Here is a 16249-nt window from a genome sequence, read left to right as displayed (position 1 = left end):
CCTCCCCCTCTCTACGGACTTCACATAACCCCAAAACATGCCATTTAATGTTCTCTAACTCCACTTCCAACTGCGCTAGATGGTGGTCAAGCCTCAGAGTGCGTCCGTTAAACGTAGCCAGGGTCGAATAATGTAGTGAATGGCAGCCTAATGTAGCCCGGGGATTCTTAGCACACCTTGCCCCGCCGTTACCGTGGCCGGTGCCATGGCCAGGAATAGCGAGGCGGCCGGGAACTAGGGGCCATTTTCGTTTGGCGTGTCTATTCATTTGGGGGTAATGCCCATAATCCCCACGCTGGGCATGCGGGTTGGGGATCGCAGTTTAGTAATTATTCTGCAGGGGGCGCTGCTGCCCACCCCCCGGTTATGTTTCCCTTAGTCGCCTTTTACGACACCCACGGGAAGAGTTGGGTTGGTGCTATTCTAAAGGCCGACACCACACAGCAATAATCCCCATAGCATCCGCCTATAATCCCCGTAGCATCCGCGTTTCATTCCCTTAGTACCCGCGTTTTATTCGCGAGAGCAATACTCATCAGAAAGAGCCAGCGAATAGTTATCAGACTGGTAAGAGCGAGCAAGAAATATAGCAACGCGTTTATAACGGGCTTAGAACGGTCACCATACGCGGTTAAAACCCGTATGCCCACCGTTTCGCCGCATGCACGCACCGTTCTGGCAACGTTGCGTGCCATGCACGGAGCGTTTCGGCACCGGTAAAATATCCTCGCCGACTATTTTTGCCGGTCCGTGCATGGCACGCGACGGGCATGGTCGGTGACGGAACGGGCTAGTGGGCATAGTCTCATACTTTTTCTTACAAAGAATATTTTTTTGCCTGACACGTTCATAGCACGGTCATGGTATGATACGGTGTAGTGGGCAGGTATCATACTACATTCATAAAAGGCTGGCTATAATTAGTTTGTCTTCCCCATACATTAGAACACAATTTAACCGAATCATAAGTAAATTAGAACGAATTTTATTTGTTTTAAAAAGCAATGAAACAAAAGAAATGCTTCTTTATTTGGTTCAAATTAGGTTGCATGAATATGTACATTGTAATGTACATTAAATTTAGTCTCAGGAGGTTAAAAGCTGGATAGGATATAATAAAAAACCGGTCAAGTGCGAGTCGGACTCGCGTTCTAAGGGTACATTACTCAATTTTTTAACAAAGTATTTTTTATATGTGAAACGCGAGTGAATTGCCTTTAATAAACCCGTAGGGGCCGGTTCAAAAACTAAGCAATTAGTCCGACTCACGCTTGACTACATATTTCTAATAGATTTTCCTGTCATCTATAGTTAAAGGCCTACATTATGTTTTTGTCAAAATTTTAGACCCTGTAGTTTCGGAAATAAAGGGGGGGAATGGTCATTTTTTGCCTATTTTCTTGAATTACTTCTAAACTGTTTATTCTAAAATTATAAAAAAATGTATTTGAGATTCTCACTATGAGCACTTACTTTCATTTGATATGTAACACGATATAGTTTGAAAAACTTTATTTTTTTAAGTTTCTCATTTACCCCCCAAAAGTAGCCCCCATGTTTATAATTCATTTGTTTACGTTACCTGTCCGTCTTTGGGTCACAAATTTACATATCTGTACCAAATTTCAACTTAATTGGTTTAGTAGTTTCGGAGAAAATAGGCTGTGACAGACGGATAGATAGACGCACGAGTGATCCTATAAGGGTTCCGTTTTTTCCTTTTGACGTACGGAATTCTAAAAATAATAGAGAAGGAATACCTAGCTGTGAGTGTGGCTGGGGTCATTTTTGGAAGGCATTATTCTATAAGCCGATTTACATTCGCGGCTCGGCTCGCGTAGAGCAACGGTTTTTTGAGCACGAGTCAAATGGGCCCACGCGGGACGCGTGCTTGCTGTTTACATTTGCGTTCGGCTGTCGTTCATTCGATTAAACCTTATACCGTGCTGATTCTGTTTAAAATCGATTAGCACGACGAGCTTACGAGCTGTTACCAAGATACGAGACCAGCCGCGAGCCGGACCACGAGCCGCGATTGTAAATCGGCAATATGGAGAGCGATGTCTATATACATTCCGTCGCCGCGTGTACCTAAATCATATTCACTCATTCACTCCCCTTTTCTGCATTTAGTACCTGTACCTCTACAACGTGTCCAATAAGTCCGAATACAGTACAAATATCGAATAAAATACATGTACAGTCAACTGTAATAATATGGGTGAAGACAACTTACTCAAAAATATGGCCCATATTTCTTAATTCACTGACATACGAGTTATGTTATGGGACATATTTTTGAGATGATTTGTACACTCATATGTTTACAGATGACTGTACCTACGAATAGTTACTACAATTAAAATTATATTTTATTAATGGCACACTTAAATAATATATTTTCAACAAATGTTTCGGTATAACACCACCTTTAACTTTTTTACCAGCCTCAAACGCTTCTCGAACGAATCACACGCGGCACGCGCCATTTCCATTGGCATTTCGTCCCAAATACGATCGATAACCTTTTCCAAGTTTATGGTTTTATAATCATGTCGCTTCGAAAGCAAAAGCATGTACGACTATACAAAATAATCTAATCCGTTCAAGTTTGGAGAACAGGGTGGCCATTCATGATTCGGCAAAAAATCTGTCAAATTAGCCTGACACCAAGCTAGAACAGCATTTGCCGTAAGTGAAGGAGCTTGTTGGAACACATAATATCCATTCCCAAACATACATTTTAAATTTGGGACAACAACTTCTCCAAAACCTCGGTTTTATAGTATAGTGCGTTAATTGTAACTAATCATATATATAAAATTGAAAAACCAGAACGGGATAAAAAACTAGCGAAGAAGAGAGATGGCGCCTTACAAATTTCTAAAAAAGTTTTTGACACGTATCTCGAATACAACGCACGTATGCTAAGAAAAGACTGTTTAAATCTATTATCTACATATGGGAATAAAACTAGAACATAAAAACTATCGCTTTCTATGCGTATTTAATTTACAATAAGTAAAAGAAATTTTCATAACAATCTTGATTTTTCGATATTCGCCCATCGGCAACTCTCGGTTGTTTTCGTTTGGCGGTGCTACAGCCTAGACCAAATTATCCGTAAGTTAAAGTAACCTAAATTATGTTTATCATTTTGTTATACAGGTATTTCTGAGTTTTTTTACACGAAGTAAAATAAAAAGAGCTGCCAACCTCAACCTTAGTCCATAGCCCATACGAGTGCCTTATGCCATTTATGACATATCAATCAAATTAATATTATCGTATGACTATCGTGTTAATAATTTGTATTTTATTGTTTTAAATTTCTTTTTGAGTTATATTATTCAGATTGACTTTCACGGCTTCGGCAAACATTGCCATTCGTCCGGGGAACGGGCTGCCGAGATGGGCCAGAGAACCCATCAGTTTAAGGGATGGTGCCCGTAATAATGTGTGTGTGATAGTTATACTTTAATGACTTTACAGATATAACCAATTCGGGAACTGTTTTCTTGCGTAATACGATGCGACTCGACCAGGTAGGATTTTTTCTTCTTGCTGAACAGTCACCATCAGATAAATTATATCGGAACGGCTGAGGTATTCACAAATATCTGAACAACGTAAATTATGATGTAGTTAAAGTGTATGCTCAGATATTTTGGAGCTCAAGGTTTGCTCAAGATCTGATCAACCTCGGCCATGGCGACTGGCGAGAGCTATCGCAAGACCGGGAAACATGATGTGATCTGGTGTCGGAAGCCAGGACTCATCTTCGGTCGTTGCGTCACCGTAGCCGTCGTAAGTAATGTCAAATGTCAATATCCAGACAGGGAAATGGGGACTATTTACGTTTGTATGAAAATGCGATTTATGGGCGGTGGTTGTACATATTAGTCTTAAGGCGGAAATTATTCTAATGAACGTGTTTGCAATTGGGCTTATAAAAATAAATAATAATTTTGGGTTAGCATAAAATATGTATACAAAATTCCAAATTGGTTACCCTTTCGTACGCTTTGGTTGTATTATTGAACATAACCTCAAAAAATTAAAATATATATTTTCGTGGTGTAACGGTTTGCTAAAAACCTCGTTTGCGCTAAGCGTTTTGTGCTGGCCGGTTGTAAAAAAAAATTAAAAACATTTTTAAATAGTTTTCTGGAATCTGTCACTTGAAGAAAATTGATGAACATTTACGACAATTTCTTGCAAATAAGATACTAAATATCTCTAAAATAATATAATTTACCTAACTTAATCTATCTAGATCGTGCCTTATTGGTATTATGCTGTGTACATTTCCCCGGATCGGGTAAGTGTTGTGAATATTTCATTTAAGTTACTACTAGGAATAATTTTACGTTGTATTCTTTTATACTGTTAACTAATCTGTTATTTTCTGACTGCTTCATCCGTGGACACTAAAATAATGCTGAAAGGTTAATTTTCCTGATATTTCTTTCCTTGTGGGCCGGATGTAGCAGTCACTGTTGTGTGCATATTCTAATATGACCAATAATACTAGGGATCAAGTCTTGGCTTGAAATTGCCTGCACCCTGCCTGAAAACCCTCTATCCTGCACTACCCCGGGTTGCGCTATGCGCAAGCTCTGTATCCCGGAAGGTTTCCGTTCCGAGCTGAGGATCCTGAACCACAGCGGGAAGCCATCCTAGTCTACTCTGGACCAACTGGGACTCCTGCGCTGTACCGCGGAGCCATCTACAACGGCCCGCCTACGATGTAGAGCCTCAGGAAAGTGCCTTCTTTTAAGGACATGTTTCTATATTTCTTTCTGTGTCAGCTCAGTTTTACGGACTCACGACCCTAGCTAACTTCCTGTAATTATAAATAATATTAAATACCTTTTCTAAAATAAACTTTCATTTCTAACCTATCCATCTCTATCTACATGTGACGCTAAACGCCACAGTGGTAACTATTGATTTCCTCACTTTGGGGATGGGTTCGGGGGGGGGGGTCCTACTCCCTCCCCCCTCCCTATAATGCGTAATGCAACCCCATAATTTTATGTTGAAACAAGTTTTAAATAAATACCTACGTAGATGAAAAAATTCAATCTTGCCTTTTATCAAATCACATATTTTTATTTAAATTTGCGAATTAAGTTATCCAAATATCGGTTACAAATAAGAAGTCCCTATCACAGTTATAAACCCTGGCAGGGTTCAATACATAATAATATCGGTATTTAATTAAACATAAGACAAACTCTTTATTTCATTTACGCGAGCGGAGCTGCGGGCCCGTCTAGTATTATCTATAAATACTAAAACTAGTTTATCCCTCTTACATACTTCACCTCACAACATGACCGATGGTGAGCTCTGGAACCTAGGAACATTTTTCTGGGTCCGAAATGTCCGAAATGTCTTCTATCCGTGGTGCCCACAATCGATCATTTATGGCATTATGAGGCTGTTCTAACACAAACAGTTTCTCGTCAGAAAAAACAAACTCGTCGCCTGCGTGCCTAAAATGTATTATGTTAGATCTTTGCACTCTCTTTAGGGTTCCGTAGCCAAATGGCAAAAAACGGAACCCTTATGGATTCGTCATGTCTGTCTGTCCGTCCGTATGTCACGGCCACTTTTTTCCGAAACTATAAGAACTATACTGTTGAATCTTGGTAAGTAGATGTATTCTGTGAACCACATGAAGATTTTCACACAAAAATAGAAAATAAAACAATAAACTGTGGGGGTTCCCCATACTTAGAATTGAAACTCAAACGTACGGTACGTGTCGGTATAGGTCGTCAAAAATGATATTGAGGTTTCTAATATCATTTTTTTCTAGACTGAATAGTTTAGCGAGAGACACTTCCAAAGTGGTAAGATGTGCCCCCCCCCCCCCTTGTAGCTTCCAAAATAAGATAATGATAAAAATAAAAAATAAACATGTTGTACATTACCATGCAAACTTTTTTAATACGTCATAAATCGTAAACCGCAATTTTATTATGTTACTTGCTGCTACGGATGGGCGAGTCCGACTCGCACTTGGCCGCTTTTTATCAAGCATGGCATCCAAGATCCACCATCAATATAAAATAAAATTTTAAATAAAAAACGAATTTGATGGCCTGTAATCCGTATGCCTTTGGAGCTAAGGTAAAAAGATGTGTATTCGGACTTATTGGAAACGGTGTATGTGTGTATGTAGTTCGTTGTATTTGTATAAGTCCACGTAATACACCTAGGTATGTTGACGATGCCAGTTTGTCTTCTTATGGTTACCTGTATTTCCGACTCGTTGCTGATTTTCTGAGGCCACCCGATGACTGAGAGAGATTCCTCTATAGCGTTCGGGTCCCAAAGAGTGATCATTTTCTTTACTTTGCTCTTTATATCTGTAAACAATTACGTTTTTTTATTATTATCATTTTTCGTTTGTGATGATAATAGAAGGCAAATCACCTAGTGGTAAGTGTAAAGTGGTCGATCCTAAAAATTTGAAGTGACATATTATATTGTAATGTATGGCGTACCGTCAACAAGCGCCGTAGCCTCCTCCCCCCGTCCGGCCTGCACATACATGCACACGCGCGCGGCGCCGTCCGCTATTTCGTCCCGAAGCGTCCTAATGGCCAGTACGGTGTCGTATTCCGCTTGTATCTTGTTGGCGGTGGCTGAATCTATGGCGGCTTTGGTGCTATTCACGTCTTTGGCTTGCTGGAGTAATCTGGGGAACGATGAATTCAAATATATGTTATAGAGTCTGGCTGCTGAAATATTCCACAAATGTTTGGCGGGAAATTCAAAAAATCTTGAGCTGGTCACACTTTGTGTAGTACTGTAGGAATTATAGTTTTGATACTAGAAAATATTTTTGATTTTCTGTGCACACGTGAGGTATCCAAGGATATGAGTTAAATATACGTTGAAGTCAACGTCAGCTCACATCATTTCTACCACTATGTACAGCACAGTCAACGATAAACACATATGTTAACACTTTCTCACCATATACCATTGTAACAAGGCGAAAAATGAAATGTACCTAGTGTAAATAAGACCTAGCTCGATAATACGGTAATATTAATCCATCACAAAAAAAAAATACATTTATAAGTACTATGCCAAATATGCTAAATACTAAGTATCAAAATATGTACCTATATAGAGCACCAACCTCCTAATTTGTTTACATTTGTTTAGGAGTTGTAAACATTGCAGTATTGCGATATACAGCGCTACATGTCGACTTCCCACATTGTCGTAATTATTTACGAGCTTAAATAATACCTATAGTTTGCGAACCTCACTCAGTCAGTGAACGAATATACAAGGAAGTATTCTGTCCGCTCAATTATGACCCAACGTAAACTATTCGACTGTAGGCGGTACTTACAAACTATTCGATTGGCACCCTCAGTACGACCGAGATGACAGTCAGTGACACATGCTAAATTGGTTTATAAAAACAAGGTTTTTTTATAGTAAAACACACGGAAGAAAGAATGAGCGCGCCGCGCTCTGACGGGAAACGGCATGTGCCTGGATTAGTATGAGAACCTATGTCGCCAAAACGCTATCACAAAAATTGGCCATATTTTCTTATTTCGAAAGGAATTATCAGCCCTTGCCCATCACAGTAATTTGAACTTTACAGTCAAGAAAATTATGTCGAAATTGCACTACGGTTTTTATTTATTGTAAAAATACACAATTCATTGACAAATTGTCATTTATGCTCTATCCCTTTTACACTTGCATGGCTTTTCCAAGAGTGAATGCGATAAGATAAAATATTCGACTATGAGGTTGACACATGCGATAGGGATGTGCATGATTCGGTGTGATATCGATAAACGCTTATTAATGATCAATGTACACGTAAACTGTTCAGTTTTTTTTATACATATGTATTACTATATTTTCTGGTGACAATTAGGTACCTACTTACTTTTTAATAAAAAAAATCTCGTATTGAAAATAATCACGCCACGAAGCACGCATATAACTGTAAGCGAGTAGGTATATAATAAAAACTGTTACTCTTTAGCACACCCCACAACAATATTGCTTTGTAATGGCGAAATAATAACCTGCTAGCCAATTAGAGCTAACCCGTTGTGACTCACAAGTAATCTAACCACACAGCAATAGGTGCCACGAATTGAAGTGACGATTTTGTATATCATTTTAACGATACCTAGGTAGTACCTAGTAGGTACTCATCGAAAAGCGTTTTAAATAAAATTGGGAAACGTTGACCACTGGCATATTATAGAAATCTGTATGTATGTACTGACACTGTTCCAAAATACATAAGGCATTAATATTATATTTCAACTTTTGAATGTACCGATATACACATAAAGTATAAACATGCGTAATCTTAACAAAAAATACGCATATATGAATTGGTTCCCTCCTGGTTAGTATCATCCTTACAAGATTTGACAACTCCAAAATATTGTAACGCCGCGCAAGAGGTTTGACGCATAGAATGTCATTATAGCCAATCAAATCTTATACAATGACTAATCACAATTTTTTTAATTGCGGGAAATTTAAGTAGTAGTAGTACTAGTAGCAGTAGTATAATACTTTATTGTACAAAAAGAAACATAAGACAGACAGACAACAGAAATTGTTTATTGGATATAATAATTCATATAATTAAAAGCAGGTAATATGTCCCATTAGACATACTACATAGAGAACGAATAGCTGTCAGCGTCAGTGTGGCTGGGGTCATTTTTGGAAGGCAATTTTCTATGGAGAGCGATGTGTCTATACAGGGTGATCAATCCAAATGGGTCAGTATGGAGAAGTCAGAAACTATGAGAGATAGCGAAATCTGTTCTTAGGAACCATGGCTTCGATTTTAGATTTAATAATAATGGCATTCAATTTTTTTTAATCTATCATACATAACCGGGATTCGTCCCTGGTTAATATTCTTTATGTAATCGCGTGTAGTATTTGTTTGTATGGCAACTTTTAAACGATGCGTGATAGGTGGGGGGTGTCGACCAAATATCATAGAGGGCCCCGAGACAAAACAAACAACATTTAAAAAATTCATAATGGCCGCCTTTTTTTTTAATTTTTTCAAGTTGGTCCGAGCTCGCTGAGATTTGGCATGCGGCGAGCCCGGGGGCCCAAGTTTAACACGTCAAAAAAAATTTGAAAAAATCCAAAATGGCGGCGAACACGGCCAAAGTCAAATTTCCAAGTAGGTAAAGCGAGCCCGAAGGGCAAGCTTCAGGCCGGGAAGCCAAAGGCCGACCCCGGCGGAAGGCCCAAGCCTCCACTCCGACTCCCAAAACGCGAGGCCGAAATCCGAGCTGCGTGAATGCGGTGCTTCCAAGCGTTCTACCAAGTCAACTGTCTTGATGAGGGAATCCGGCGGGCCGAATGCCCGACGGCGAAGTCTCGAGGCTTGCGAAGGCCGAAGGCCGAGTTCCGCGTAGTCACATGAGAGGGGAAAGTTGGAGCTTAAAGACGACCCAACACTTTTCCTATTGCGAGTCGGGTTTTGGGAGTCGGGGTGGAGGCTCCGGGCCTTCGGCCTCCCGGCCTGAAGCTCGCCCTTCGGGCTCGCTTTACCTACTTGGAAATTTGACTTTGCCCGTGTCCGCCTCCATTCTGGATTTTTCCAATTTTTTTTCTGACATAGTTATCTTGGGCCCAAGGCTCGCCGCATGCCAAATCTCAGCGCGCTCGGACCAACTTGAAAAAATTAAAAGAAAAAGTCGGCCATTTTAATTTTTTTTTATGTAGTTTGTTTTGTCTCGGGGACCTCTATGATATTTGGTCGAGCACCCCCCACCTATCACGCATCGTTTAAAAGTTGCCATACAAACAAATACTGACCAGGTTCGAATCCCGGTTATGTATGATAGAATAAAATAAAATTGAATGCCATTATTATTAGATCTAAAATCGACGCCATGGTTCCTAAGAACAGATTTCGCTATCTCTTATAGTTTCTGACTTCTCCATACTGACCCATTTGGATTGATCACCCTGTATATATTCCGTCGCCGATTGTTTGTCTGCATTTTTAACAAGCTTTTATTAGGTCGACCTGTATGTAACTAACTATGTAATGGAATCTAAGGTAACTAATTTAACCATCTTCCAAGGATCGTAGCGTTATGAAAATTGGCAGCTGTATGTAGTTCTGATGACAATACAATAATATGGTATTGTAGAACTGATCTGATGATGGAGACAGGAGGTGGCCATAGGAATGTCAACATGTATGTAACTAACTATGTAATGGAATCTAAGGTAACTAATTTAACCATCTTCCAAGGATCGGAGCGTTATGAAAATTGGCAGCTGTACGTAGTTCTGATGACAATACAATAATATTGATTCCACTTAGTTATTGTATATTAACTGTATTATTGTGGACATCTGTTATTGGCTTTGTTTTTTGCTCACTGTGCTATGTATCATGTACTTTTTGTATTGCTGTTGATGCCCCAAATAAATAAAATAAAATAAAATAAAATATGGTACTTTCGAACTGAAGCTTACGAAAATCCTGAAAAGTTAACGGTTTCAGAATTAAGACGAATGATAATCTGACAATCATTACATTATGACTTTCAAAAATCATGTCAAACAAAGGGATCCGGTAATTTATACGTCATAATTTCATACAGGGGGGGCCTTTGCCCAGCAGTGGGACACAATATAGGCTATCAAAAAAAATCATAGAAGTTTGACGTTTAAAACAACACTTGCACTGAGTGTGCTATCAAAATCGTTGCAGACTTAATTTGGTCTAATTTTACCTTATGGTACCCAACGGTATGCCCATTCGTAGTTATGTACCGCGAATACCCCTCCGATAATGATATGAAACTTACATGGCGACCTGTCTCACCGTACAAGTCTCCCTGCGCGCTCAATTTTAACTAGTGCTCCTAACAAAACTTTGTTCACGGTGCTCTTGTGGGATCACTTCGGTCTTGCAAATCGGTTAAATGCGTTTTTCTCAAAAGCCGTTTGATGTAGGTAAGGTACCTTGGAATAGTTATAGCAAATACTATCACTAACACTAAGAATAAGTCAAAACCGCTTACTATTAGTATGCTCGATGAGAACGGGTGTCGTGAACCCACATGCGTTGCACTGCAGGTGTAGGTTGATCGACTTGACATGGCGAAATGACATGGCAAATAAGAGCAAGCATCTCACCGTATAAGTCCTCCGGTGCGTTCGTTCTTGTTAGTATGCACGGCGAATGCACCGGCAGTGATAACGTCGTGGAAGCCGGACTTGTTGAGTGTGTCGTTGTGGACCCACATGCGCTGCAGGTGGAGGTTGATCGGCGCGAACTCGAGGCTCACGTGCTCTGTGAACAAGGATGAACGAACTAATAACGACTCTATGTAAGGTTATGGGAGACTCTCATTCATGTGATTTTAACTCAAATAGATAGGTAGCCAAGACCACGGCAGGAATGTATTTTTCACGCCACTTTGGAAATGTGACAATAGATGGTCTAAAACCAAGCTGGAAAGTAGGCAATAGCTGTAGCACCCGAACCACCACTACTACAATGTTTCATTGTTATCATCACCATCTGTCATTGGTGATGGCTCAGATGCTACAGCAATGAGTATCATTTAAAACATAAAAATCAATAAAATGTCTTTTTTGGCGCAACTTTTTCCTTCAAAAATAAAATTAGGTTATTTATAGGACCAATTACTTGTTTTAAAGGAAACGCAAAACCATTTACTTCATGCTTAAGGCGTTTTTACTTTTGTAGCTGTCTGTGTCTTTTTTAGCAAAAATGCTTCTAAGTTTAGAGTCGGTTTGAACCAAACAACAGAAAAACGCCTCTTAAAAGTGATATAAAAGTAAAAAAGGCGGGATCGGAAAATACTTAATCAATTGGATAGTGTAAATTGTGTTTGACTAAAAAATACAATAAACACTACGTATCTACGCTCGCTATAAAAATAAGTTCTTCTAGTGAAGAAAATGATATTCTTACGCTGACGCCTACCGAAATTCAAGAGACAGCACAGGCAGTGGCTAGTGATTTGCTATCAGAGAAATCGCGGCCTAGTACTTAATAGTTATGCAAATGTTTTCTTATTTCCTCGCAGTAGGCGTGAAAAGCACTATGTAATGCCTCGGCCGGAAACGCTAAAGATGGACTCGTATTATTTGAGGACTCAAACTTACTCGTCCATCTTTGAGCGGTTTTCCTGCTTCTCCTACAATGTGCTATACTTTTATGTAATAAAAATGAATAAAGTAGATTTGAAGTGCGCTTCGACCCGTAAAAGCTAGCATACAGGGTGTAATCGTTAAGTGTAGCCAGGCGATAATTCCGCAAATATAACAAATATCAGAAAACTTCAAATTGATATTGAAAGTGCGTTACCCATTGAGTAAAATTAGAATTACATTAATAACTTTTTTTGAAATAAAAGCATAAATATCCCAAACATTAACTTCAAACCTGTTTTCTGATATCTGTTACATTTACGGAGTTATCGCCTGGCTACACTTAACGATTACACCCAGTAAGGTCAATGTGGCGAAGTCCGGCAGTCCGAGCGGATGCATCAAGGCGGTTTGTTAACCCTTTACCAGGCTAAGGGATATATATTTCCCACATACGGCACTTCTAACATGTGTTCTATTTTCGATCATTAAGACTGACATTCGATTGTTATTTCTGAACTGTCAGCCTGGTAAAGGGTTAACAACAGCCTACCGGTAAATCGATATTTAGTTATCTGCCTCTTTATGGCTCGAATATGCAAGAGTGATAGAGAGATTAGATAACGAAATTTCGATTTTCTTGTTTCGCGGTAGGCCATGTGATTGACGTGACGTGCATGTGATGTGTCAATGTGGTTTGTATACTGTATGTGCCACAAAGGTGCCACCTACGCAGAGCTTTGCCTAATATTCCCTATTGATAACGTTTATTTCAAATGATTCAACATTACCTTTTTTGGCGCTCGGCTTATAATGCGCCTCCGGAGTGGCCAAACACCGTCGACACCGGCAGTAATGCTTCAACAGGGCCACATGTGCCCCGACTAGTTCCAACTGCTTGTGCTGCCAGTGCCCACAGATCTCGCCCACGGAGAGGAGCTGCTCTAGTAACTCTTTCTCGCGCTGGATGAACATGTCCCTGAGAAGAGCAACTTGTTGACACAGACTCAACAGACAGTATTATGAAAGGTTAACGTATATAAGCGGTCACTACACATTGGTACACCTTTACCTGTAAAATACTACAGGTCGATTCACGAAAGCTGGCGGCCTAGCCAAGGTGACGATCGCTTGCGCTTCGCCATCGAATTGCTTTGTGACTCTCTATCACTCTTCCAGATTAGTGTGAGTGACAGTTGTGTTTCGTTCGCTACGTAGCGATAGCGGTTGGCATGTTGGCCACGGGGCTGGGCACGAATGGAATCAACGAAACTTGAATGAGTGACACCTGCATCGGTATACAGTTAGAGCCCCCATTTTATTGATGGTTAATGTGATTCATTCATAATATATTTTCATTCACTCATTCATTCCAATCATTCATTTCATTCATTCATTGTTAAAGCCGCCGGAAGACGCTGGATGCGGGTGGCTTCCAACCGGTACGAATGGAGGTCCAAGGGGGAGGCCTATGTTCAGCAGTGGACGTCTTATGGCTGAGATGATGATGATGATGATGATGATTCATTCCAATTCGTGCCAGCTTTTGTGAATCGACCTGTACGCCGCGAAAAGAACTAGGGTGTTATAATCTTACACCATTTTATACCTAGAACACAATTTTTATGTACAGTCAGCTCCAGAGATAGTTAAACCTGCAAATAAATTTCTATGCAGAGCGGGTCAGTTGTCTCTGCAGCTGACTCGCCTCGCCGTCTCGCTCATCTGTGTTTTTAAAGCCCAATTTGGACTACAATAAGAGATCGGTTGGGCAATCAAAATGTCACCTTAGCATCCGTCTTAGCTAACTCTACGCCATCTTGGCATCGAGTAAGTGTAGCAGCGCCCCTATAAACTGGATATGTTCATAGGAACTTGACGTATCTCTATCTAGTAGCCCTTGCTCGCGGTCGCTTGCAAGATCAAGTCAGTGCAGAGTTAGTGTAGACGGCGGCCGGCTCAGAAAGGCTTCTTATCTTAAAACACTTAGGTCCAAATGAGTTTAAATACTGCTTACAGTAGTTCAGCCGGCAGTTGGAAGCAGATCTTGGCTTCAGCCATAACCTCGTGCACCGTGATGTCCCCGCCCAGGCCCGAGTGGAACCTGTACGTCACTTGGTGGCTGTTGACGAAGTTCTGCTTCAACACATTTCCGTACGCCGGGAACTTTAGCTTCAAGCCCAATCGAGGCGGTAGGGAGTGCGAGCGTCGGTGACACTGTATCCTGTGAATGTCTACACTCTTGTCTGTGTGCATTGGGCTGCCGATGTAGGAGGGCTCCAGGCTCCAGCCGTTGACGGTCACGAAGCCGACGGTCTTGTTCTCGCGGGTTGATAACGCTACTCGTACACGTTGAGAATCCTGTGGGGGGGAATATTGTGAGTGCGAAGATTATGACAAGAGTGAATCAAACGGTTCTCCAGCAAAGGTCGTACAGTAAGTACACCACACGGGGTTGTTATGCCATTTTGGGTTCTTGCTAAATTGGACGTTCCGTAGACAAATAGCGTAGGACGTACCGTAGCGTAATACATACATCCCAATATATGTATTATTATATTTGCTATGTAAAAGAAATATAAAAATAAAGTTGTCAAAAAATAAGTGGTGTCCCCATACAAAAAACTTGTAATACGCGCTAAACAACCGGCCAACGGTGTGTCGTCGGCGGCGCGCGGCACCACATAATTATACAAAGAACAGAAGTAAAAACCATGCAGCGGAAACACAAGAAAAAACATTAAATCTCAATACCTGCCTAGTATTCTTTACAAAAAGTATTGATATCCCACCAAAAACATAAATGTAAAAGGAGAGCCAAGTTCAATACAAAAATTATGCTTGGGCTTCGTCGCAAAAAGAATGGAGATCTAAATGAGTGCCAAGTTCTATGCAAAATCCAAATATGTATTTATAGGAACAAAATAACATTATAAACAAGTATTAAACTCTATTTCTTTGCTTTATTGGATACCTATATATAACAATTGCTGTTATTTTAAAAAAATGTGTGATCTTAAAGTAGGTTAGATTTGGCTTGGCCAGTTTTTATGTTGAAAAACTTTATAAAATGACTCATGTAATGAAAACTGGCGAAGTCAAATCTAACCTACTTTAAGATCTCACATTCTTTTTGCTTTGGTAAGCGTTCAACGTGTCACGTACGTCTGGCTACGCTCGACACTATTAGTATGAGAAAATCGAAGGCACCTGCCCTTGGACCGCGTGCAGCGCGCCACCTACGTCGGGCTACCTGCGCCTATTTTTTTTCTAAACGTAACGCAAATTGGGTATTACGTCCGCACTATTGGTTTTAATAATGACGTCACATAGCAATGATGTCACCCGGGATGACGTAAGGATTCTAATGATGTATCATACGTCTAAATCGGTTAAGGCATTCAGAAGTTAAGGTGGAATAAAGAAACTCACATATATACATACAAACATGAACGCTGAAAACAATACACTCTTTTTATTTGGGCAGTCGCTCCGCTTAAATCTGTGAAGTGTCCGTGAATTTCTAATAACTATCGGGACTTTCATTTCATGTTTGGAGCCTAACAATATACCACCCATGTTTAGCGAGTGTTAGGCCAAACTTGTATGGGAGCGGATCATCATCCTTTGGTACACATATATTATGGCAGTCTGTGACCCAAAGACGGGCATGTAATAAAAACAAATGAATTTTAAGCATATGGGGCTCTTTTAAGGGGAATATAAGAAAAAAAAAACAAAGTTTTGCAATCCATATCGTGTTACATATTAAATGAAACGGCTTATTTTGAAGATCTCAAATATATTTTTTTATAATTTTATATGAAATAGTTTAGAAGTTATTTAAGAAAATATGCAAAAAATTACTCTGTGTCGGACCGTTTTGCTTTTTTTGATATTTTTGTTTATTAAGGCGAATATCATTGACCATGCCGCAATGAGAGGCGTAGTCATAGGCGTAGGCTATTATAAAACTAGAGTCAAGCGTGAGTCGGACTTAAGAAAAAAAACGCGATTGGGCTGTTTTAGGGACACAGCCGTAATGGTTTACGTGAAACTCGGTGTGGACAGC

At 40.1% G+C, this 16249-nt stretch overlaps 1 protein-coding gene across 1 annotated transcript in view; it reads right to left on the bottom strand.

The window, feature by feature from the left end:
- LOC134678965 (type II inositol 3,4-bisphosphate 4-phosphatase-like) overlaps positions 1–16249 on the bottom strand; it is a 102723-nt gene that overhangs the window by 48467 nt on the left and 38007 nt on the right. The window contains exons 6-10 of the mRNA XM_063537721.1: positions 14195–14538; positions 12969–13156; positions 11194–11350; positions 6519–6712; positions 6268–6380 (exon numbers count right to left, since the gene is read on the bottom strand). Of these exons, the coding sequence (XP_063393791.1) occupies positions 6268–6380; positions 6519–6712; positions 11194–11350; positions 12969–13156; positions 14195–14538 (996 nt within the window). The remainder of the gene's footprint in view (positions 1–6267; positions 6381–6518; positions 6713–11193; positions 11351–12968; positions 13157–14194; positions 14539–16249) is intronic.

The sequence above is a fragment of the Cydia fagiglandana genome, chromosome Z (genome assembly GCF_963556715.1).
Source record: "Cydia fagiglandana chromosome Z, ilCydFagi1.1, whole genome shotgun sequence".
Classification (NCBI taxonomy): Eukaryota; Metazoa; Arthropoda; class Insecta; order Lepidoptera; family Tortricidae; genus Cydia; species Cydia fagiglandana.
The sequence above is the reverse complement of the archived record's forward strand: the minus strand, read 5'-3'. Positions and strand labels throughout refer to the sequence as shown.